The sequence below is a fragment of the Argopecten irradians genome, chromosome 7, assembly GCF_041381155.1.
Source record: "Argopecten irradians isolate NY chromosome 7, Ai_NY, whole genome shotgun sequence".
Lineage (NCBI taxonomy): Eukaryota > Metazoa > Mollusca > Bivalvia > Pectinida > Pectinidae > Argopecten > Argopecten irradians.
In genome coordinates, this window is record NC_091140.1 from 37,237,229 (window position 1) to 37,262,215 (window position 24,987).

The following is a 24,987-nucleotide window of genomic DNA, read 5'->3' on the forward strand; positions in this document are numbered from 1 at the left end:
AATACTCATACACAACATGCAGTCGTTGATAGGTCATGAAGTAATATAAATCATAACCAAACAAATCGATGTTAAACTACGAAATGTCAAAAAAAATATATGTATGCTCAGCTAAAGAACATTGGGTCTTTTGTGATACCCTTAATATATTTTTATCAAGCTTTTTCGTGTAATTCATTTCATACTCATATAATTAATTTTTATTTGTTTTCATACTAAATCTAACTCTCTGATTGGCAGCTTCTTTTTCTTCATATACTACGAAGAAAAAATCCTAGAATGGCGCGAAAATCTGACGTAATCATGACGTCACAATAGAAACGTCGACGTTGCGTATTGATCTAGAAAAAATAATCCGTTGGAAAATCGATAGAATCGTACGTGTAAACATACTTAATTTGATCTAGTAGTTTGAAAAATTAATTATAAGCATTGATGTAACTATTTTTAACTTCATAGGGTTATGAAATAAATTCTGTTTGCAAACTTTTGTGAGAATCCGCACAGTTTGCAAACAAAATTTCTTTCATAACCCTATGAAGTTAAAAAATAGAAACATCAATGCTCATCAAAGTTCTCCAACGACGTCTTTGTAGTTGTCTTACCCTCTTTACCTTTGAGAACACGTCAGGTACATGTATGATATTCCAAGTAACATTTTGACTTGACCAATATTTTGGATGTTCCGTTTTGTGCCTGCGCCCGTCCAGTCGCCCACTTGTAATTTACCTTTACGCTCTTGTATGAAGTCCTATCGTACAATAAGATGGATCCTTCACACAGGAATCAGCAACGAAGCAGCGACGCCTGCCTGACTGTAGAAATTGGTCGTATTCCCTTTGTATTCTACACACATACGGTGAGTACAGCAGACAATATTACGGAAGTCCTGCAGATTTTTAGTTCTTCGGACTATTAGCGTCCGGAGTATCAAGGATCAATTGTAGCTACACTGTAAAAGTTCACATTTTAGTGTTATCAAATTTTTAGCAGTTTTTGTAACAGAAATGTTACTTTAAATTGGATTGTGTCTTTTCTATTTTATATCTAGTTAAAGTAGTAATACACAAATTGTAATGTAAATAGCAAACTTACTCAGATTCAATTTTGATCTGAACTTTAATTTCGCTGAAATTATTAATGATAAATGGATGAAAAGCAATCAGATATAAGTTGACGGTAGGTCGACGCAGGTTTTGCATATGGGACTCACGTTTATTTTGTCATAAAACTTATCAGGTTAGTGCATGATCTTGCCTGTTAATGAGACGTAAAATAAAAAAAAAAAACATATAACAAAACTACCAGATTACATCTCTTGTCATATATCACGTGTTTGTGTTTATTTAATATAGAAAGTGATCCGCACATCTGACGATCTTATCAGATTAATGAAAGTTAGGGCGATATTGGACTCTGTGACGTCGGTCCATTTTGTATGTTTGTTTTAATATCTACACAATAAAATATGGACTAATGACTGAAACCAATTGATTTTTTACGTCCTATTAACAGTAATGTAAAGATGTGTCAGTTTTATTAATGGAGGAAAGCCGGAGTACCAGGAGAAAAACCACCGTCCAACGGTCAGTAACTGGCAACACGGAATTCGGATTCGCGATCAACCGAGAGGTGGTGGGCTAGTGGTAATTTGTCGAGACATCTATTTGGCTACTGCGACCACTGCCAATAGAAGCCAATGTTGGTAATATTTATGTAAGGTATTGCGTTCAATGTATTAGCACTCGCTTGACATGGTCGTGCAATACGCCGTTTCCGGCATACAACATTCAGTCAGTTTAGTCATGTGACTTTCATCACCACGTGACTTTATTTAGGGCACATTTGAAACAAAATGGCGGCATATGTAATGATTGAAAACGGGTGGAAAATTACATATCATGACAGAACACTAAGAATTAATTTTCAAAACATATTGTATCAAATATAATCTAAATATGCGCGAAAATTCAATTTAGACACTTCACAAGGAAATGACATGTAAATTACAGCATCAAATGGAGCTGTCGCATAGCAGTTGGAAATCCACGGTGTCTGACGTCTCACTCACAAATATTTCATAGCTTACCTGGGTTTTTTTTTCCAAAAATCAATAACAAATAAGAAAACAAAACTTAACAATTTATCTTAGTTCCATTATCGAGCAAGTTTTACTGACAATGACCTTTTCTCGGACATTGGTATTCTCTGCCTATAAGTGTCACCGCCATGACGGAAAAATGTACCCTAAATTTTTCGCGGACACATGACCAAATTAACGTTTTCTACCTCCTCCCAAGAAGAGTTCCTTGTATCCCGGAATCGGCGTATTAGGAATGGTCGTGTTGCTCAGTGTGTTGGTAAAAACATAAAAAAAACTTTTGTATTCAGGTCATGAATATGGTTTTTCAGATGCATTATTCGGTTGACATTTTTTTTCTTGTCTGTAAATTGATATGTTACTCTGACCAAATCTGTTTCTTGTAAGTGCTATATAGATAGTTTGTTTAAATAACGATTTTAACATTAAAAATCGTTATGATAACCTGACATCTGCGGAACGATAACATAAAAAATGTTTGCCTATATGGGTGATCAAAAACCCAAATCAAGAAATTAACCAAAATGTCAAAACGTTAGTCCTCAACTTTAGCAAAGCTAAACTGAATCTGGAAATACCACGCGTCAGTTTTGTACTTGTACATAAGTCGTCCATGTTTCTAGGGATGAACAGTAGCAGATATAAAATGTGACGTCAAAAAAGTTAAAGAAAGGGATCAATGCCCGAAACAGAGTAAAGGAAGCACTAGGCGATGTGATAGAAAAGCAAACAATAGCTGCAAGTTTTTCTTTGCTTTTGCATTTTATATGGAATTCTTAAGTAACAGTAGAACAGATATGAATTGAAATTAATAGAAACATTGCCGTGATTATTGCATTTCATGAATGGCCTTGCTTTCTCCATTTAAACAATGTGGAATCATACCCATCATAAGAAAGGATGAGATTTTCCATATAAAAACAGTATCAATTCTAAAATAGTCGATTTTCCATATAAAAACAGTATCAATTCTAAAATAGTCGATTTTCCATATAAAAACCGATTTAGTTCTCAAATCGTCGATTTTCCATATAAAAACAGAATCAGTTCTCAAATAGTCGATTTTCCATATAAAAACAGAATCAGTTCTCAAATAATCGATTTTCAATATAAAAACAGAATCAGTTCTCAAATAGTCGATTTTCAATATAAAAACAGATTTAGTTCTCAAATAGTCGATTTTCCATATAAAAACAGATTCAGTTCTCAAATAGTTGATTTTCCATATAAAAACAATATCAGTTCTCAAATAGTCGATTTTCCATATAAAAACAATAGTCGATTTTCCATATAAAAACAGTATCAATTCTAAAATAGTCGATTTTCCATATAAAAAATAATCAGTTCTCAAATAGTCGATTTTCCATATAAAAACCGATTTAGTTCTCAAATCGTCGATTTTCCATATAAAAACAGAATCAGTTCTCAAATAGTCGATTTTCCATATAAAAACAGAATCAGTTCTCAAATAATCGATTTTCAATATAAAAACAGAATCAGTTCTCAAATAGTCGATTTTCAATATAAAAACAGATTTAGTTCTCAAATAGTCGATTTTCCATATAAAAACAGATTTAGTTCTCAAATAGTCGATTTTCCATATAAAAACAGATTCAGTTCTCAAATAGTCGATTTTCAATATAAACAAATTTAGTTCTCAAATAGTCGATTTTCCATATAAAAACAGATTCAGTTCTCAAATAGTTGATTTTCCATATCAAAACAATATCAGTTCTCAAATAGTCGATTTTCCATATAAAAACAGAATCAGATCTCAAATAGTCGATTTTCCATATAAAAACAGATTCAGTTCTCATATAGTCGATTTTCAATATAAAAACAGATTCAGTTCTCAAATAGTTGATTTTCCATATAAAAACAATATCAGTTCTCAAATAGTTGATTTTCCATATAAAAACAATATCAGTTCTCAAATAGTCGATTATCCATATAAAAACAATATCAGTTCTCAAATAGTTGATATTCCATATAAAACAGAATCAATTCTCAAAAAGTCGATTTTCCATATAAATACAGTATCAGATCTCAAATAGTAAATTTTCTATGTAAAACAGCACCAATTCTCGAATCGTAGATTTTCGACATAAAAAAAACGTGTCAGTTCTCAAATTAACATCTTATTAATACCTTTATAAGAAGTTCTATGAATACTGTATCTGTTTATTTGCTTTTATTCGCGAGCTATTAAAATTCTCACGAACAAGCAAAATAAAAGGCAAATTATGACAAGTATACTCATCCTTTAGGTAATTACTGCTATAAATAGATAAATTTGGGAGCATTTCTTTTCGCGAATTAATATAGAAGTGATCGCGATAATTTCTCCTCGCGAAATTATGCAACTGTATAAAATGTTACACTGTATGGACAGTCATCAAAACCCCAATTCATACACCTTTATATACCAGAGTGCTTGCAAAACGATATTGTCATATTTCCTTGACATTATATTTACATGCTGACAAGTTCACATAAGATTGATATAGAATGATGCTGTATGTTTCAATAGGATAATGCTGATCATTTTGGAGAAGGTGTTGTTATGGGTATCAGTTTTTCTTGGCATTCTAGTTACGTGCTAACAAGTTCACATAGCTTGATATAGAATGATACTGCTTATATTTCAATAGCATAATGCTGATCATTTCGGAGAAGGGGTTGTAATGGGTATCAGTGATGACATACTCATCTCATACTTAACAACGAGTTATCAAGCATCATACATTAGGAAACATGTGCTGATACAACAAACAATCCAAATTAGACTACCCATGTTTCTAACAAACACACTAACAACGTTACGTGGCATTTCACATGGACAAATCGCATTCTCTGCGCGGGAATGGAAACACCTTCATTTGTTTCCATTACAATGTAATTGTGATCACTACAAGCTAATTCGTTTGGCCGTGTTGTGCCTGTCTGTAGTAGCTAGCGTCATTATACAATTTGATCCGGAGCACGGGTACAGCGATCCGAAACTCCGATACATACATTGGGTGCCTGATTAGAAAAGAATAACACGTTTGAATGTACTAATATAAAACAGTTCGATAAACATAAAGTATCATCGATATTGTTTAATCAAGTCAGATCGAGCCTATTTTACATTCCATTGGATGAATTTCAGAAATTATAATCCATAAATATATCGCTAATTGATCAAAACGGCACATCTGTCTGATTTCTAGGAAATTTTATTAAACATGACATGTTTTTCGGAAAAAGTTCATTTAAAAAACTGTACATTTTATTGCGAAATAAACAAATTAATTTTCAATTAAAACAAAATTTTATTTCGATAATAAATTGATAAAATATATTGAACAACAAGCAATGTTTATGTTAGTTCCTTAAAAAAAACCTAATTTTGACAAAACATTTAACTGGAAATTAAAAACCGTTGTTAATTGATATTTTTACGACCACATGTTAAAGTCTACAAAGAAAAGAAAACAATTAGACATGGTATATGATCACATAAGGAATTCATTGATCGAAGAAAACAATATTCTATTAGCAATAACATTGAGAGTTATCGACGATTCAATTACATACATGATTTAATTCCTCGGGGAATATGTTTTACGGGCTTGAAATTTAGGTAGAGAGGGCGTTCTTTTCTGGTGAGTTATTCGAAAAAGTGAATGTAAATTTGACGTCTACTCATTGTCTGTTGCAATTTTAAAATAACGTCGTATATTATCGTTAGCTTGATTTTATGTTGTCATTGTTATTTCTGATATTTACTTAACGTATTATATATGCTGTGATTATGTTTGAACTTAATTGAATTTATTATTAAATATTCTTATTATATGAATACGTGTTATATTCTAAATATTTATACTTTTCCTTTTTCAGTTTCATGCACCATCGGGTTTTTTTGTGCTTTAAGAAGGAAGGGAGTTTCGCTCTCGGTCGATATTGATTAACTACAATTTACTGTGTATTAGCTTATCAAATCAATTCTGTTGGATTGTATTTTGAATTCAAGCTGAAAAAAAAAATGTCGTGTCTTCCTATTATGAGAAAATTTGTTTGATATTGGAATTTATCCTTTTGCTACTTGTTTAATAAAACGTCTGTGTTGATGTTGTGCAAATAATTGTATTATTTTTGTTTATTACCTTATGAACAATGTTTTAGCCGAACTAGCAATATAAAGTTCCTCACAATATACATCTAACAACACTATCATTATTATTTGAATAAGTTTATATCAAGCAGGATCTTTATTTTGTCACATAGACTACAACAATAGCAATAAAAATACAATTTCTATAGAATTGATTTACACATACATACACAATATGTTAAGCGTTTGTTGACGACTGCTTCGTCTGAAGACAATTAGATGGTAGATTCTCTGAAAAAGAATCTGAAGACAATTAGATGGTAGATTCTCTGAAAAAGAATTTAAATGAAATCAATTTGAAACATTACAGCTGCTATCATCTTATCCTAGATAACTCTCAATGTTTTGCTGTCTTTATCCCAAACATTTGAGGGACACGTTTTCAATGCATTATATGATATTTGATTATTTAATGTGAGTGAAATACGTGTATCTACAACCATACCAGAAACATTATGTAATCTTATATATCAAGTTATTGATTGTGAAGCATTTTTATAACCAATGATAGACATATTCAGGTAAGATAGACGTATATTTAAATAACAACATTGTTTGCTGGACTCAACATTGATTTTGCATCATACTAACATAGCAGTCTTTAACCCTGAAAGTTGCCACATATATTTATTTTATTATTTATATTTCTTTTCATAAAACAGCACAATCATATTACTATGTTTAAGATAGGATAGCTCGAAATTAAAAAAAAAATCACTTTTAGTGACGAAAATATTCATATTGACTCAAAACTCAGTAGAACTTTCCACCTGGTTTTGTCGCATATACAATCAATTTTTTTCGGGTCATTTGCTATTTTTCTTAAATGTTCGAGATATTAAGTGTGGACGAGAAATCATAATGTGAATAATGAAAAACATAATATGCAGACATGATTCATATGAAGAAAACGATAATTTAAGACACGGAAGGCATGAACTTTCCCGGATATTTTCACTTTATACTTGTATTTTTTTCTAAATGCCACTTCCTTATTAAGGTATTCTACCCATAAACGATTGTGTTATTACACTTAAGACAGAAACAAAATAAAAACAAGCAAAACATATTGCGTAATCTCCATGTGAATAAAAACAGATCAATATTTGCTAATATTTGATACAACTTTATTTCATAATTAACACTTTTTTCCATCTTGAACATTTTTTCCCTTGTCAAAAGTTTAACTAAAAAGAGGTGAATGACCTTAATCATTCTGCTCGGTAACTACAATTCCCTAGGATGCCATCAGTTCAGATTTACATATATTACATTCTAAAAGCTATAAAGCATGATAACAACTCTAATGTTTCAAATTGATTTGATTTAACTTCTTTTTCAGAGAATCGACCATCTCTATTTCATCTAATTGTCCTCAGAAGCAGTCTATTAGCTATGTATTTTTTCATGCAAGAATTGGATATTTTTGTCAAAGATTCATAAGGAAAACTTAATTTCCCAAGGTCAAAATTTTAAAATTAGATAAATGCTTCTGAGTGGATTTCTCGCGTTAATTCAATCTTGTTCCCATTCCGTACTGAAATCAAGTACTGAATAAATAGAAATAAAACATGGGCAATAAAATTGTGGAACTGTCTAGAGAGTAGCCTAATATCCCAGTAATCTTTTGATTTTATAGCCTTAAATCTGTATCAATTAGTTCATTTTTCTAAAGAGCAATCCCTGTTGTAGAATCGACAAAAAAGCGCCTGAAAACTGCCGAACCAAAGAACAGTTCGTTGGAGATCATTCAGGTTCCATTTGGCAATTACATATACATAACATGTCCCCTGGATGACGTTCGCTACAGTCGGGAAACTTGTCCAAACGCCGGTATGTTCTAATACTGTGTTTAATTGGCCTGAGGATTAACAAAGGATAACGATGAGTTCACTCCCCAATCACGTCCCTCGTCGATTGGAAGCTTAAACAAGTCATCGCAGCGAAGAGGGTGAGAGCGTAGCGCTGTAACAGAGGAACACAGATCGTTATTATATTTAAATATTGATCGTAGCAGGGCTTCACCGCCTCTCCGAACGAATGCTCCAATGAAATTCGAGTAAACGGACGAGTATATGATATGGATGCCGCATTATAATTTAATCAGACTCTCGATAAATAAATGTCCCAGGAGCTTGGTAAATTTCTCACTTTGTAAACTTCATCAATACTCATTTATAGTAATCAAAATATAGCTATCGGGACAAGAGTAATTTGTTAAAACATAAGTTTTCTCTTGTATACCTTATACGTCGCGGGTTTAGCAGAGCGAGCATTTAACTGGTTTGGGCATTGACCACGACGTCAAAGTATAAGTATACGAGTCGATACGTGGAAAAACAGAGCTTATTTGACCCGCACCGCCGATTTGGCAACACAGGAGCACACAATCTGAAGGAACAGTCTGTCATTAGACCACCATCATGGAGTACTCATACTTGGGACAAAACAGTTTTGACACCAATTGCGGTATACCCGGAATGGAAAATCCTCTCGCGAGTTGTAACATACCGTGTACATATGGAGATACGAACCCCTTCGGCCAAATGGCTGCCCAAGGGTATCGGTACAATGGGGTGCGGACCTTTCCCCCAAACCCTGCGATAACCTCCGCTAGTTGTAGTATGGTACCTCGCCCCCGAGACCACTCTCAGCCTCCCGTTTTCCCGACTGGTAAGTAAAGTGGATTTTACAGTTTATATTGCACAGCCATTGTTGAGTGAAATAAGATTTGGGGCAAGAAAATTGTTTTACGTTCGTCTAACTGTGTTAGCGGCGTCTACTTAGCAGTGCTGATTGGAAGCAAATTGGATTACTTAATGTGGAAATACACATTTTACATAATTTTCACTCTAGCTGAAAATTTTCTATTTATTTACGAGGTAAAATTGATATAAACAGCAAAAATTGTTGGAAATTAAATAAAGAGACAGTTCTTTTCACTACAGATTTGTTTGGACTGAATTAGTTCCGTTAAACCGCAAGTCGACAGATAATAAGACTACGGTCGCTCGCAATAGCTAGAAAATATAATTTGGTCGGTTTCAGCATCATTTTTGCATTCATAATCACGTTTGTGGATTTAGATTTTATTGAAAATATTAAATAACCTTTCCCGACTCATCTTCGTCAAAAGTAATTTGAAAGGGTTATTGAATCTTCGGTACGCAAGGCAGGGATGGAAACGCTGGGAAAAGTGTCATTTTCGATTTGATCTCCAATACACTATTATTTCGATCCATATGTATGACAAGTACATCCAGATAGTTTTCATTTTTTTTGTTTAGGATTTCGTATTGTATACGGAAATGATAATATTTGTTTGATGCTTAGAGCTTTTAGGTTTTATCATCTCAACAAGAGGGGGATGGAATTGCTTTTATTGGATAAAATGTAATTATGAGTAGGGAATTGTTTTCAGCTGAATATGAGATCCCGTTATTGATAAATAGCATTGACAGCTGTAAAATTTTAATATTTTCTCCTTTTCGATATATACGTATGAAACTATATGTATTGACTTTTTAACTATTCCTATAGTGGACGCATTGTTGTAACAACGATTATATACGAAAGCGCGCATATTTGAAATACAAACAAATGCACATCAGAAATACTCTATGTAAATCACACGTAATTCACTATACATTTTGAAATTTAATATTGTCCTTCTTCCTTTTTTGTCGAAAATGTATGTAATATTTTAAACTTAAATCACTTCAATGATAGTCCGCAAACCGTAATATTGATTTTTAAGCTTTAATTGTGTTACAATCTGGTAAACATTGATTTTTTTTATCAAGTAACATATATAAAAAAGGCCGTCGTGTTCTATCGGTATTTATAAAAAATCTTTTTCTTATTTATCACATTTTTGTTTATTTATTTTTTACCAAAACACTTTTCTGTTATTTGATACGGAAATAGTTTGTTTTTTATTTACGTTTATTAGTTTTCTTGAAATTAACAAAACTTTCCAAATAAATGATCATTTCTTATCTGATAATATATCAAAAAGAATTTTATGATTTAAAAATATTACTTTGTTATTAATCTAACTTTATCAACACCGGTATACTTGAACTATTAATTGAAATATATTCACTCTTCGTGGAATAATGTTGCTAATATTTTTTATATTCTTTTATTAGTTTTTTTATTAACATTTAATTAGTAATTACGTGTTATAATATTGGAAACTAAACATTTTGTTGTCCTGTGTTTTGTAGTGTACAGAAGAATGCATGAAAACCAGCATAGAGAGACATACAACGGTATTCATTTCTGTTTATATATTCTTTGATAGTAGAATAATTGTAAATAATTTTTCATTTATTTAAATATTTTGCAGGTTTGAATTAAATATTATTTTGATATAAATCAAATGTTTTATCATCTTATTGGAAAAAAAGCGTTTTGGAAATGTATTAAGAAAATCATATTGTTAATATAGGTTCACGATGATAATTATTACATACCTGATACAGTGTTTTAAGGCCTTGTTACCGAATATTCGTTTGTCTGCGATATATTTGAAATAAAATAAATATTTGGCAAGTTATATAATATGAAATAATTAACTGTAATAGCAGACAGAATAATTTAACACCGAAAACACGTCAATAACAATGCTTTGTTTTTATTGTTATGTTTTAAAACTTATTTTGTGTGTGTTCTATTATTTTTACTGTGAATTTTACAGATAATTTGCAAACTATTGTTATTGTTATAAACGATATTGACAACTCTATGAAATGATTAAAACTAGTATAGATGCACCACAAGTCATAAAAATGAAATTAATGATAAGATAGGGACGCCAACAGGCCGTATCAATAAAAGTATAACGAAGGAGAATACCTGCACCTAGTTGTTTTAGTAACTATGCTATCCGGAAAATAATTGGAAAATATAAAGAACTTTGCTAAATGTTTAATTAAACGAGACCCCAACTTCCTCCCGTATCATTAAAGCCACGCAAATGACTGGCACTTTGAGAGTTTGTGAACAGCTTTTAAAATCGATCGAGGAGGAAATTTTGTAAACCCGGTTCAATGAAATTAGTTTTACAGTGGGATAATGGCCATATTTTATAACACTTATATTAACACAACAAAGATACTAATACTGAAAACTTAATAAACGTAATAGCACCGTTATGGTAGATTGGTTAGGTAAATAAAAAAATATAACCTGCATCTGTGATTATAATTACTTTAATTATAAATTATATAAAATTATAACATCTTATCAAGCATTTAAACGTTATATTTGACAAGAAATTGTTGAATAAATGTTAGAAAGAATTCATTGAATTATATTAAAATTTCTAAGTTTAACTTAAAAAGTAAGTCTTTACTTTATATTGCTAACTCTAAAAGTTGAATTTAAATCACAACATCTCAAATTAAAAAAAAATTATCGGGATGATAATAGTAAATATTAACACATTATGAAATACAAACAAATATTTAAATTGATCTATATTATGAAAAATGCATGTTTTGATCTAAATATATTGAAATATTTTAATCGTATACGCATTTGAAATTAATATGTAACAATGATTATTGCTGTTTTCTCGTGTTTATTTCTGAATTGCAATTGCTAAGAAATCAAATTACTTGCAAATATTTCTAAAACTATTTAAATTTCATTACTAGGTATCTTTATTCTATCTTTAAAAATATTTAGTTTAGCTTATATTGAATAATGCCCATGATATCTTTTTTTTCCAAATGAAATAATCAATATTTACTCGATTGTAGATAATATTTATTTATAGTACATCCAAATTGTATTTAAATTCTAAACAAAAATATTGTCCATACAACAGATTTTAAAAGTTAACTGCTTAGTACGTAGACTATTGTATCTTTAATTATTGGTGAGAACGGGAAGAAAATTCCGGATTAAAACGAGACGATCTAACTTTTAGACGGTTGCATGTAACGACGCACGGCGTTTTATAATTTGAAACCTTCTGCGGATTGTTCCCATAGTATTTAAAAAACAATGTTGATATGTTTACTGGAATAGACAGCGTAAAAATGTTAACACTTGAGTACGCCAGGGTCTCACCTTCATGGTTAACGGATATATTGTTTTCTATAACGTCGAGCGCTGGCATGTTGATGTGTCGATGTTGGTTTTGGATCACATGATTCCCCATATTATTGTGTTGAGATTTACTCTCAACTATCGCGAGAGTTATATAACCTTATTACTGTACGTAACATATGTGTCTCCATTCCGTTGTTCTTAAAATGAAAAACAAAACACTTACAAAATCTATATATAGAGTGTCATTATTATAAAAAAAAACTTACCTTTACCACCGATTGAGATTTCTTATAATAGAAATAAATATTTTATAAGATATTTATTAATATGCCAGAGTGAATGTTCGCAGATCAAAACTTGATTCTGATAATTTTACCTTAAGTCTACTTCAAAAATTTATCATAGGTTATGTTCTGAATGTGAATATATTTTATCATTATATTAGAAAATATTATAAGACGAAAATTCAATTTGAAAAAAAACCTTTATAGTGAGAGTATGTTTATACGCAAAATCTTTTGTTTCAATTACATTTTGATATAATTAATACTTACAATAGCCGATTAAAAAGGTTTAGCAAATGCAAATGTTTTTTAAAAGATATCAGAATTCAATCTCATTATCGATAGTTATATTCACCGAGTAATCATTTCATAAATATAAAAAACGTCATACTTTTTATCAGTTCGGTTGGATGTGATGATGTCTATTGCAATGAAGAAATCCCTTTCCATACATACACTACAGATATAGCGCTATTCCTTCCAATTTAAAAGATTTTAGTTTTTATCGGCCATTATAGTGTGGAAACTATTAAAAGAGAAGGTTATTTGTCGACGATAACCCCAGCTAAATACGTAGTTGAGAGAGGGGGTGTGATTTTGATCCATTAGCACTAAAAAGCAATATACTTAAACCTAGGAAGTGCTCTTTTCAAATTCACATTTTCTCTTAATTACTTTCACGATTTTAAACCTATAGTAATCTACCTTTATCTTAATTATTTCTGGTTTCACCAGAGTGTATATACCTATTGCATATATTCGAACAAAGTTGTCAAGTTAGTTCGAGGTAATGTAGTGAAAAAGCATTTCTTCCGCGCGTTCGTTTCACACGATCGCGTGCGCCTGCTTACTTTTACTATTTTCTCGTGTGATATTCAATCTCCCTGGATACAGTTTTATATCGGCAAACCTTACAAAATCTTCAAATCAAAAAGATTTATTTTCTAAAACGCTAATTACAGACATTTTATCGAAGTTTCAGTCTAACTGCACACATCACACAATAAATACAATAATTATTCCGAATATTCTAGTTAAGTTAAACCATGGAAATTAAAATACGATTCTAAAAATAACATTTAAAGATATTTAGTACAAATGGAACGGGATAAATGTAGGTGATTTATTAGCGCGATGATGCTGTAGATTGTATTTTTTCGTTTACCATTCCAGCATGCTGTCGGCTTTTATTTCTGCATTGTGTAGACGTTCATCTCTCCATAGTATAATGTAAATTGATGCGGCAACATAACAGCTCTTTGCAGAGGTGTAAAGGTCTTTATTTACGTTGGCGTTGGGGAAAGAAAGTTTAATTACGAGTCTTTAATCCGCTCTGGCTTATCATCCAAAGCTGAGCTTGCTCATAGCCTGATAAAAATGTCCTTGGAAAAGGAATGTGACCTTCACTTTGTTATATAAGCCGTTGTGGTCTTAAATAACTACTTTTGTTGATGTTTTTGTAATTTATTAAGACATTACCAATTTTATTATACATTATATCTCACTATCTTTATTTTTACTTCTTAGGATTTAGCTAATTCAGAATTTAGTAGAATTTGTATATTTAAATAAAGTTTTGGGGAATAATCATAATTTTTCATGAATCAAGTTTAATTCCTTTGTCTTCTATGACAGGATTTTATGTGCATTTAAACGTTAGTTATTTTATTATGTTGTGAGCATTGTTGTGAACACTAAAGCTACCAAAATATTAATAATGAAATATAGGATATCTACGGTAATAATGGCTGGTATGAATAAAACAAATATATATAAAATTTACTCTGAAGATATGTCTTCATTTGTAGTCCCCCTCTATTGATTTGTCGTTTTCTTATAATTGACATTAAATATAGAACAAGTTCACATGCGGCTTATGAAACCTAAAGAAAGACCAATATATATGTATATCTTGTTTGAAAGAGCCTTGGTAAAAATAGCAAATACTCAAATACATAGCCTGCACATTCTTATATGACATGTTCATATTTAACATTATATTTCTATTTCATTAATTAACGCATTAGAAAAATAATTTAAAAGATTGTAACAAATAATTCACTACTAATCCAACCATGTCATTCACGTAGCTATTTCAGGAAGACTGCACACGTGATATCACGAATTAAAGATGGCGTTGCAAAATAGGAGCCATTGTTTGAAGTTTCGAAACAAATTTACCGAATATCTGTTACATCACATGATTTTAGAACTTAAAATATGTGAATTAAGGTTAATTGTATATGAAATTACACGTTATGCATCACATGTCGAAAGTATTTTTTCTTTGTCAATGGAAAACAAAAATAAAAAAATAATATAAATATTTGTTATAAAAGAAACAATATTCAGACGAACATTTTTATTTATGAAATGATGTATACTACAACAATTGAAGTCTGCACGGACATCACTAATAATCTTTTCTCTTACAAAACAGCTGTTCCTTTGTTTATCTTTCGGATGTCCATTTTGTAGGGTCAATATCAATTTTTTCTGGGAGGTTTAATGCATCAAAATGAAATAGAACATAGTTTTATAAGCTTTAAAATAAGCAACCAACCGACCGAACCAGACAGGTCTCAAGTTATTAGGCTAGGAGAAAAGTAGACCTACAGCATAAAAAAATAAATTAACTTGTTACAAGCTGTTTATTTTGTAGTAAATCTATTAGCCTTGTTCTTCTCCTTTTAATTTTCCTGGGACAAGTATTACATTAGAGCTGCGGGGAAAAGCCCGTAAATAAATACCGAATGCTTGTGCCAGGTCAGACTAGAAGAGGTAAAATACATATACATTATACCGCAGCGCGTTTAATTTGCTAGGAATACACTTCTTCCACTCCCGAGAGTTTCTAGGTTTCCGAATATCTGCTTCTTAATTCTAATGCTTTATTTTCTCATAGATGGTTGTTGGTATATGGTGTTGTACATATCACTTGCCATACAGATATACATCCATTGAGACTACGTATCTAGGCCTCTTTAATTTACAACCACCTTTAATCTGGACCTAGCTAACGGTACAAGAAGACAATATCATAATTAGATCAATGTGATATCACTATATCATACGGAATTGATAAATTGAATATAATTTCCCTCGCGACAGATCAGAGTATATATATCCATATAGACAGATAAATGTTTATATATATCTCTGTTTACAAGGAAACCTAATGATGGCTAATCCAAGAACTCAAAGACTTTCTGATGCAATTGTCTGCTGCCTTTTTTGCTTGTGATTTCATGTGATGCTTGGAACCATAATTAGATTGAAGTGATTCTTATTACACCATTGTTGTTCCCTCTTCATATATTTACACACGTATTATCATGTTCTGATTTATCCCTGGTATATGGCTACAGATATTTCTCATCCAATAGAAATCGATTTAATGTAATAATGCTTATTTATTTTGTTTATTTTCTCGTACTTAGTGTAAATTAAGGCACACTCTTTTATGGTTTTAACTTATTATAGAAATTCTTGCTCTTTTTAATTTTTCTGATCAAGATTTCAGGGTATGTATGACTCAAGCATTTCTCAATGTTTCTTAGTGATTATAGCAATGCCATGGAAAATCGCGAAATATCATCCCAGCGAAAATAACGAGCTATACGGGTCTACATAATACAATGTTAACCAAAAATATTCGCTCTCCATCAATCTATCTGACAAAGTACGACCGCATTGTTTGAATCAATTCTTCTCAACATTGGTTTGTAATTTATTTGTGATCGGGTGGTGTAGTGGTTAGACCACTCGCCTTTCACCTAGCCGGCCGGGGTTCGATCCCCGGAACAGAAGTGAAAAGGTTAGGGGTCACCTGCTCGATCACGTGGGTTTTCTCCGGGCACTCCGGTTTCCTCCCACACTAAGATCCCTCGCGCGGTTACATCCGGGCCATCGAGAGTGATTTATATAAGTTGTATAACTTCTTTCGTGATCGATGTAAAATAAATAAAGTTTATATATTATTCATTTGTTTTTGACCAAAATATGTGCAATCAACTCAATAGTAGGAATTTTATGCTTTGAATTTCCACAAGTGCTGCTATTCAAACGAAGGAAACTAGTTAAATTATTACTATTATGTTGATTGCACATGATATTATATACGTTTATATGTTTTATCTATTTATTAATTAGATTATAAACAAATTAATTATTATCATGTTGTATATTATCTTAATATACAAGATGATGATAATATACGTACATTCTTGATTGGATCGTTTTATCATTATGTTGTATATTACACGTAAAATCTTTAATTTGGTCATATAATTATTATTACGCGCTAAATTATAATATAGAGAGTTCAGTGAATGCAAACCTTGCAGAACTATTGCATTTATTTTTATTCCATTTTTGATAAAGCGATATGTTCGATTTTAATGCTTTTATTTCAAAATTGATTCCTTCCTTGTTTAATTTCTTTGTCTTTAAGATTTGAATCGTTAGTACTAAGTGATGATTAGTTTAGAAAGTCATACAAACTTTATCGCTTAGCTGGTTTATGAACATTGACGGAATACATACTGATTTTTTTTTATTTATATTTGATAATTTAAACTTATTTTTAATAAAACATTATTATTTACACAATCCCGCTATGTTTCCCCATTGTTTGCCTGAGATGCGACTTTTATTGACAGTATATCTGATAAGTCTGCTGTCAGGAATATAAACGTCCTGTGTGACTATCATACAAATATATAAATATACAGTTAAATGTCTTTTTCACGTTTCTGTGGTAATTTATCGATAAATATGTAAAGCAATTAGCATATTTATCTAACGCAGCAAAAGTCAATTAAGAAATATTTGAAGATTGCTTCCTGAAGTGACTTGGCTAATTGATCTAATTTAATAAAACTTTCCTACTCGCCCGGGAAGATGATTCTTAAGCATAATGAATAATGATGAGAATCCATTCTGGGTCTATACGAATCTATGCATTAATTCATTTCAACTAAACATCGCTAATCGTGCTTCGGATATTAAGTAGTATTAAGCAAAGAATGGCATCTTACTTTACGACCGGCATAGTCAAATATGATTGAGAGGCCTTCGAAATAACAATTCCAGTTTATGCATATTGATACATTGTGATAGAATCACAGCATTTCTTTAGTAATAATTTCATAAATATTCCAGATATCCCTCGCTCATAAATAGCAGAATAACAGTCCTATATCTGACACGGCACAAATTTGGTGTTTTCCCCACCAGTTTATGGTAGCATCCTACATATTGAAAATGCCAGGATGTAGAAATACGGTGAGCACTTAGCTTTTATGTCTGGTTCCATACCTTAGGGCCCCGATACGTGTAACTTCATTTCAGTGTACATTAATTATTTAAGCATACTGCGGTAATTGTGCACTTGGTTGCGAGCGTAGAATGTTTGGCACTTTAACGGCTCGACTGTCCCGCTATTGTCAAATCGTTAAATTCCCCCAACAATAAAGGGTATTTGACGCCCTAGCGCTTACGTAATAATTCATCGGAGGTGATGCTTAGCTATTCCGAGGAACCGAAAGGATTAATTTTTGCTAATTCTTGATTTCTATTTTTTATGTTTAGTTAACTAATTTTTCTTAGAACAAATGAGTTCTGTGTTTTTTTGCTGTATAAGGATGCTTTTTCGCACCAGTATATATTTCTGGTTTAATCAGGGCAATTGCAATACCTGTGAATTATTTAAGTCCCCAGAAACGATACCAGAGAAAAGCAGTTTTAGGCAAGGTTTAATTATCTGAAATCTAGGTGTACTTAGCCAAGAAAGCTTAATGAATGATTACATCTTACATTTCTATTTGTTTCGTCGGTTTTGTCACTCTTTGTATTAATCATCTTAGAGCGTTGGGTTTAATATCAAACGAAATTAAGCATGGTAAGCATTGATTATTGTTCACAATAAACAGTTTAGGAATACTAGTAAGTAGAGGTGATGGCTTAGTATGTAAGGTATTTTTTTTAAAAATAACATGATCTTATTAAATATAATTGTGTTTATTTTGATAGTTAAATATTATTTAGTTTTATAATTGTACACGACGATTTTGATATCTTCCGTTCTTGTTTGCAAACGACACAGAACTAATGAATTCAAACACTTGCATAACTCGAAGTTTTGTCACGGTCGCTTCGAGTTAGAATTATCGAATTAACCGAGTTCCAATGTATATAACGCTTTTATCATTACGCATATAACACTCAGGCTATTCTCTGACAATCAACATACGAATAAGGAAATGGTCTGCTACTTGTTCGTTATCATTTGTGTCTCTCGATAGGTGGCGCTGAATATTTAACATCCGTTTCCTGTCTGTCCTGCTACAACGAACCGTCAGGAATTATGGTTATTTCTCTGCTGTTTATTGTTCGAGATGATTGTGAACACATGTCCATTCTTTGACATTGATAAAGCTATTTTCTGTTCAGTTATATTCTGAATAATATAAAATATCCACCGATGTATAATTGGTCAATTGAGCTTATTGGCTTGTTGCCGACATAAGGGTTTCTAACAAAAGATTTTCGTAGAGAGTAAAATTACTTATAACGTATAAATGTAATTTATATGATGTTTATTGATATTTATTTCTATTATTGTACCAATATTTGATTTCTGTTTTAACATTGCATTAGCACATTTATTTGTCGACAGCTTGTTTTTAATGGATAGATGTAGACAAAACAATAATAAAACATACATATAGGATCTACAGTAGATACAATTTCTTGTGAGCATGTGATTCTTTTTGTTTTAAATCTGAAAGCTACATTAATCAGAAATTAAAATTTCGAAACGAGTTTAATGTTTATTCATATTACGAAAAATTGAGAAATTACAAAATGATTTAAATCATCAAAAACAAGACTAATGAAAAGCGTCCATGTTGTTCCGCCATTCGTTGCTTCATGTCATTTAACAGTTACATCGCAAAACCTAGTGAATTGATAAATTCACTTTCAAAGTATTGAGATAACTTGAAAAAATTAGCGGCCACCACAGTGTTGAAATGTATTACAATTTAAAGTTAAAAACATGAAAATGAAAATCGTGTCATGGCATTATTAATATTGTATCCTATAAAGCATGTCAAGACAATTTGAACCGCAACGTTTGAGATGATTCGAATGGAGCAGGTTTTTTTTATATTATCCTGGCTGGAACACCGATACCCTCCTAATAAATATCATTGAACGTGTCTTTAAAGCAGAACTTTAAATCATCGATACATTTGAAGCGCTAGATAATACGATGGAAATGATCTCTTACTTAATTTTCAATAGAAATGATCTCTTACTTAGTTTTCAATAATGCTGAATTGAAACAAGTCTTCAGTGACTTTCACAGCGCACAAACTCTATTTCAATAAAAATCACTAAAAGATAATTGTCGTTTTCCTAGTAGCACACCTGTTGATGCATAAGCTATGGCCCGTATTAGGTACATTGTCTGCTGCTATTGAAACTCTGAAGTCTTGGATGTCGATCCTGGTATTTTTGGTATTGTTTGTTTAACTATTCTATCATTGAGGACGAGGGCTTGATCCCATCCTTTGTATCTTTATAGATACATACAATAGACTGGCTGTTATTGGAGTTACCCATTCCCCTGATAACGTCTATACGTACTTTATACCCGTATTACTTATCTACCAGCAGTCCTTTATCTCCACCCAAAGTATAAATTGATATAACTTTAATATTGGTTTTTAAGTGATTAAAGTTTAAATACATGGGCGAGGACAAGAAAAATAACGAAAACAACTTGAATTGCAACGTTTTGAAAAGAACAACAACGCGAGAGTAAGGAGAATAACACGATCCAATAGGTACCACCACCACAATTATCACCACCATCATCAGCAACACCATCAAAACAACAACACCATCAAAACAACAACAACAGCAACAACAAATCAAACAAAAGACTCTTTATTAAAACAACAATCAATCAATATGCAATGCTTTCATTATTTGATAAACAAAAAATATTGCAAAGCTACAAATGATATTACAGTGAATTAGTGTAATGTTTAGTTTGAAAACAGAGATTATTCAAAATGCATTTCGGTTAACTCAATCATATCTTAAGGAATCTCCAGTAGCGTATATTTATATAACGTAAGACCTCAGGTCTTACGTTTTCTTGCTGTGGCCTGTCCGTCTAGTTAGAAGTGTCCCTAAGTGAAAAACTATTTTAGCTGTATGCTCGCAGGAAAAATGAATTGGTGGTCCTAAGTTACCTCGCTCGTTCATTTCTCTACTGACACCTTCACCAGATGGGTCTCGGCCTCCGCACGGTGTCGCCCCTCACGCGCCAATTCGAGGTAGTTATTGGTCTCTGAACAGCCTATAAATCCACTGAATCGTTTGAGAACCCAAAGCCCTGGTCAAAGACACTACATCTTTATGTCAGAGTCAGTATATCAATCCTTGACGGTCAAAGGCAATGACAAATCGTTCATGAGCGTCATATATTCACGCGCGCTAGTCAAGAACACTTTTTAAAATAACTTTTGTGAAAATAGATCATATTTTGATTTCTATTTTAAAATTCCAAATAGTGAATTTCATATTTCAATTGATTGATTATAAATGAAATAATAAAGTTTTCATTTATTTAGTAAATATTGCCTAAGCATGGGCTCCCAATGTAACCATTTATGTGCATATACTCGTATCTGTAATTGCAAACACACTTACATGAGAGCCTACTATTTATGTGGATTTGGATCACCAGAGATATATTACAGGATGAAATAGAGGTATTACTAATAACTCATGGCCATTTCAATTTTTAGTATAACTGATGTTCCAAGCAATTGGAGACGAATCATACAAACTGACATTCATAGAATTTCATTTCCGAGTATTGGTTAATATGTCTATAGCCTAAAGAGATATGTTGACATGAAACCATATTGGATCTGTTCGTGCTTCCCATATTTCTTCATCTGAATCGAACAATTATATTGGCGAACCCCGATCATTAAATTTGGCCCCTGATTGACCATTTGGCGTCAACATTTTATTGGCCATGTCTTTAACTTTAGCCCTATATGCCAAACTGGACGTAATGTTATTGAGCCATGTGAGAATGTTACGCGTGTCTGTTTGGCACACAAGCTCCATTCAGTCGCCTATATAATCTAGTATATAACTCTGCCGTGTAGCGTACCTAGGAACAAAGTTACTCCTTGGATTCGATAAAAGCAAAGAACAATTTCTTATTCCATTTAATTATAGCCTCTTTAGATTCTTGAAATTCCTTCATCTGCCATATTATTACGTCATTGCTAGTAAGATAATGATTTGATTATCTAAGATTGAAAATCGAAGTAACGTGTAAACTCAGCTATCTTTATAATTTATTGTGAGAAGTCATACATCAAAATGAACCAGTGTGCCAGTTAAAGCTGGCACCAAACGCTATCAAAGTAGTTTTCGTCTTACAGTTTACGAGGAATATCTCCCAATTGATAAATTTAACTGTATGATATAATTTTAATCTTCGTTTGTTTCATTAATTTATGATCAATAACTTTAGCAGTCTGGCAATAGGTATTTGAGACACCGCGGAATACTAACGTTCCTGGTTTGCAAATTACATGCGCGCTTGGTTTACAGATGCAATATCAATAAACGAGAGCCATTTACAGGAATAATCGCCGTTTTGTCCGCGATCAGATATCCAGAATCACGCGCTACATGAAACGCGTTCTATCAAGCATTGCTGACTTTTATTGGGCATCAATCAAGAAAAAATATCAAGCAATTCCCCTAATGTACCTTAGAGATTTGAAGACTAATTAATATATCGCTATGGTTCGCCTTTTCCAGTGGATCAGCTAACCGAGATTAATCAAAGTCTGCCTGTAGTTATGGCTCAAATGAAAACGTCATGGACACACCAATACACTGAGTCTGAGCAGGGTTCATATTAAACTTTCGATTAGCTGAGTGGGTAGCTATTTTGTCGCAATTTGTCGTACGTTACAACTACGCATCATTGAAGTGGCACGCGCTGAATGATCAACGCACGTGTTTCTATAGACGCGTGCTTTCCTACAGCCAATGATACTGTCGTTAACAAAACCATTTGTACTGGTTGCTTTTTGTAAGGTAATTGATAAATTTTTCACGCCATTAGATATTCATAAATAAAGAAGAGTGGGACATTTCTCTTGTATTGTAAACACCAATCACCCCCACTTGACGAAGATTCTCAAAGTGATAAGAGCTTTTCAAGCCCAATTGAATAATATTTGTCCGTGCTTTCCGACTTCAGTCCACTGTGAAAGAGAGATTGACAGCCTCATTGTATAACTGAAGGAGGCGTTGTTCAGGTGTAAAATCGTGATTATGTTACCCATGTTTCAAACAAAGACAAAGTTTGAGACGTGGCTGTGTTAGGTCAATGTTCTAGTATTACAATACTCATCACGATCCCATCCGCTCCTCCACACACCGATTGCTCTTTGTTATACACGACAAACCTTCCTTTAGAATTGTAAATATTTTCATAGCGGTAAATGTTGCTTTCATGTTCAGTCATGCGCATCTTTTGTATAACTGTTCTGACGTAAACTCAGACTCCCTAGACACACTGAGAGGATCCCCTCAGGGACAGACAGATATTGGTCGGTTCCTTTGTCTATTCGTCTTAGCTTCCAGACAGACTGCCCATTGTATACAATAAATCAAACAATAATTTTCATCTGATAATGAATAAAACAATGAATATTTTTCTTGTTATAATCGATATTTAAGGTTGTTGACCTACATAAAAAATTACATTATTGACTTTTTAATGATTTTATTATGGTTAAACTGAACTAATACAATGAAACCGCCATTTAATTGTTGTAGTTGAATTAATTTTGAATTGGGTATACTATTTGAAAATGGCGCCATCAAAAATGGCAAAGAGTATGTAAGTAACAAAATGTAAACATTATATCTTGTATAAGATGTTAACGCGATAATTTTCTTTTTCTTTGATATAATATTAATGGTGTATACTGCATATGTATTATAATAGAATGGCAACTGATACCAAAACAAGATACATTTGCTTAAATACAGTCTTCGCTGATGCACATAACTCGACAAAATCCTATCCTAAAACTGTTGTTTTTGGTATCGTGTGAATTCTATAGTTCACTGATTAGAAACAATGCAATATTTTCAAATATAAATCATGATTATCACACGTCGAGTCTATAATTAAGATATGTATATTTCATTGAAAATTATGAAAAATGTGAAATTTAATCATTCCATGAGAACGTAATTGTTATTTGCGGGAGCGGAGCTATTTATGTGTTTAAATGAAAGCGACAATTTTCTATAGTTATTTATTGCTAATGTTTTCTCAGTGGTCATATTAAACCGCGTATTTGCTATCAGTAAATTATTAAGATGAAATTGTTATGCAACATAACGTATGTATTGTGATGATATAGTTTGTAATATTATACATTACAATATATAGCCAGTTATCATTCTAAAACATATTTGACAGCACAGCGGTATATTTCATCTCTGACAAATAAATGTGAACTGTTTTTCATCGAACCCATAAAGTCATTTTGAATTAATATTTGTGTAAAGCCACAAGACAGAAACTCTCCTTAGCTATCTAAGTTTTATTTATGAAAAGATTTGTATAAAAAAACATCATGAATAGATATTTATACAAAAAAGAAAATGTTATTAGAAGCATAAATAGCATTTGTTTATTGCATAATATAAGATTAAAAATGTCTCCATATTTTTAAAGATGTTGGCCATATAAATTCAAATTTTTACTTTTAGCGTTTTTGTGCCAGGAGAGAATATGTATAAAAACATTGTTTGTAAAATATTGACTAAAATAAAACAACTTAATCAATTTTATTGATATTAGAAAACAGAGATAATTGAAGCCCTAACTTTATGAGAATGTAATAGGTGAGTACAAGTGTATATATTTGTTGAAATTCAATTAGGAAAGTAATCTTTGTTCTGTGTATATAGTCCGTATATCCCTGTCTAGGAAATGTAATCTTGGTTTTCCCTAACTAGAATGGCCATCCTCCGTCTACCAAAACAATCATTGAAATAAAAAACGGAAGTATTTTTCAAGTATCATGAAGGAACTAGGACATTTTGAACAATCTGCTTTCAATTGAATACAATACTCATTGTCTGCACCTGCCTCTCATAAATTTACCTGTTAGGTAAGTAATCGAGTATTTAATCAAACTCTGAGAATTTTTTTTCCAACATCCGTAGCGCAGTGATATTCTAACTCATTACGGACAATAGACTACTGATTACCCTTACTCGTTTTATACTTTGTTTTTATCTCCTTT

General features: G+C 31.9%; 1 protein-coding gene across 1 annotated transcript in view; it reads left to right on the plus strand.

The window, feature by feature from the left end:
* The first annotated feature begins 8,806 nt into the window (after positions 1-8,806).
* Positions 8,807-24,987, plus strand: part of LOC138327194 (paired mesoderm homeobox protein 2B-like) — a 36,919-nt gene continuing 20,738 nt past the window's right edge. Inside the window, exon 1 of the mRNA XM_069273175.1 lies at positions 8,807-8,933. Within this exon, the coding sequence (XP_069129276.1) occupies positions 8,807-8,933 (127 nt within the window). The remainder of the gene's footprint in view (positions 8,934-24,987) is intronic.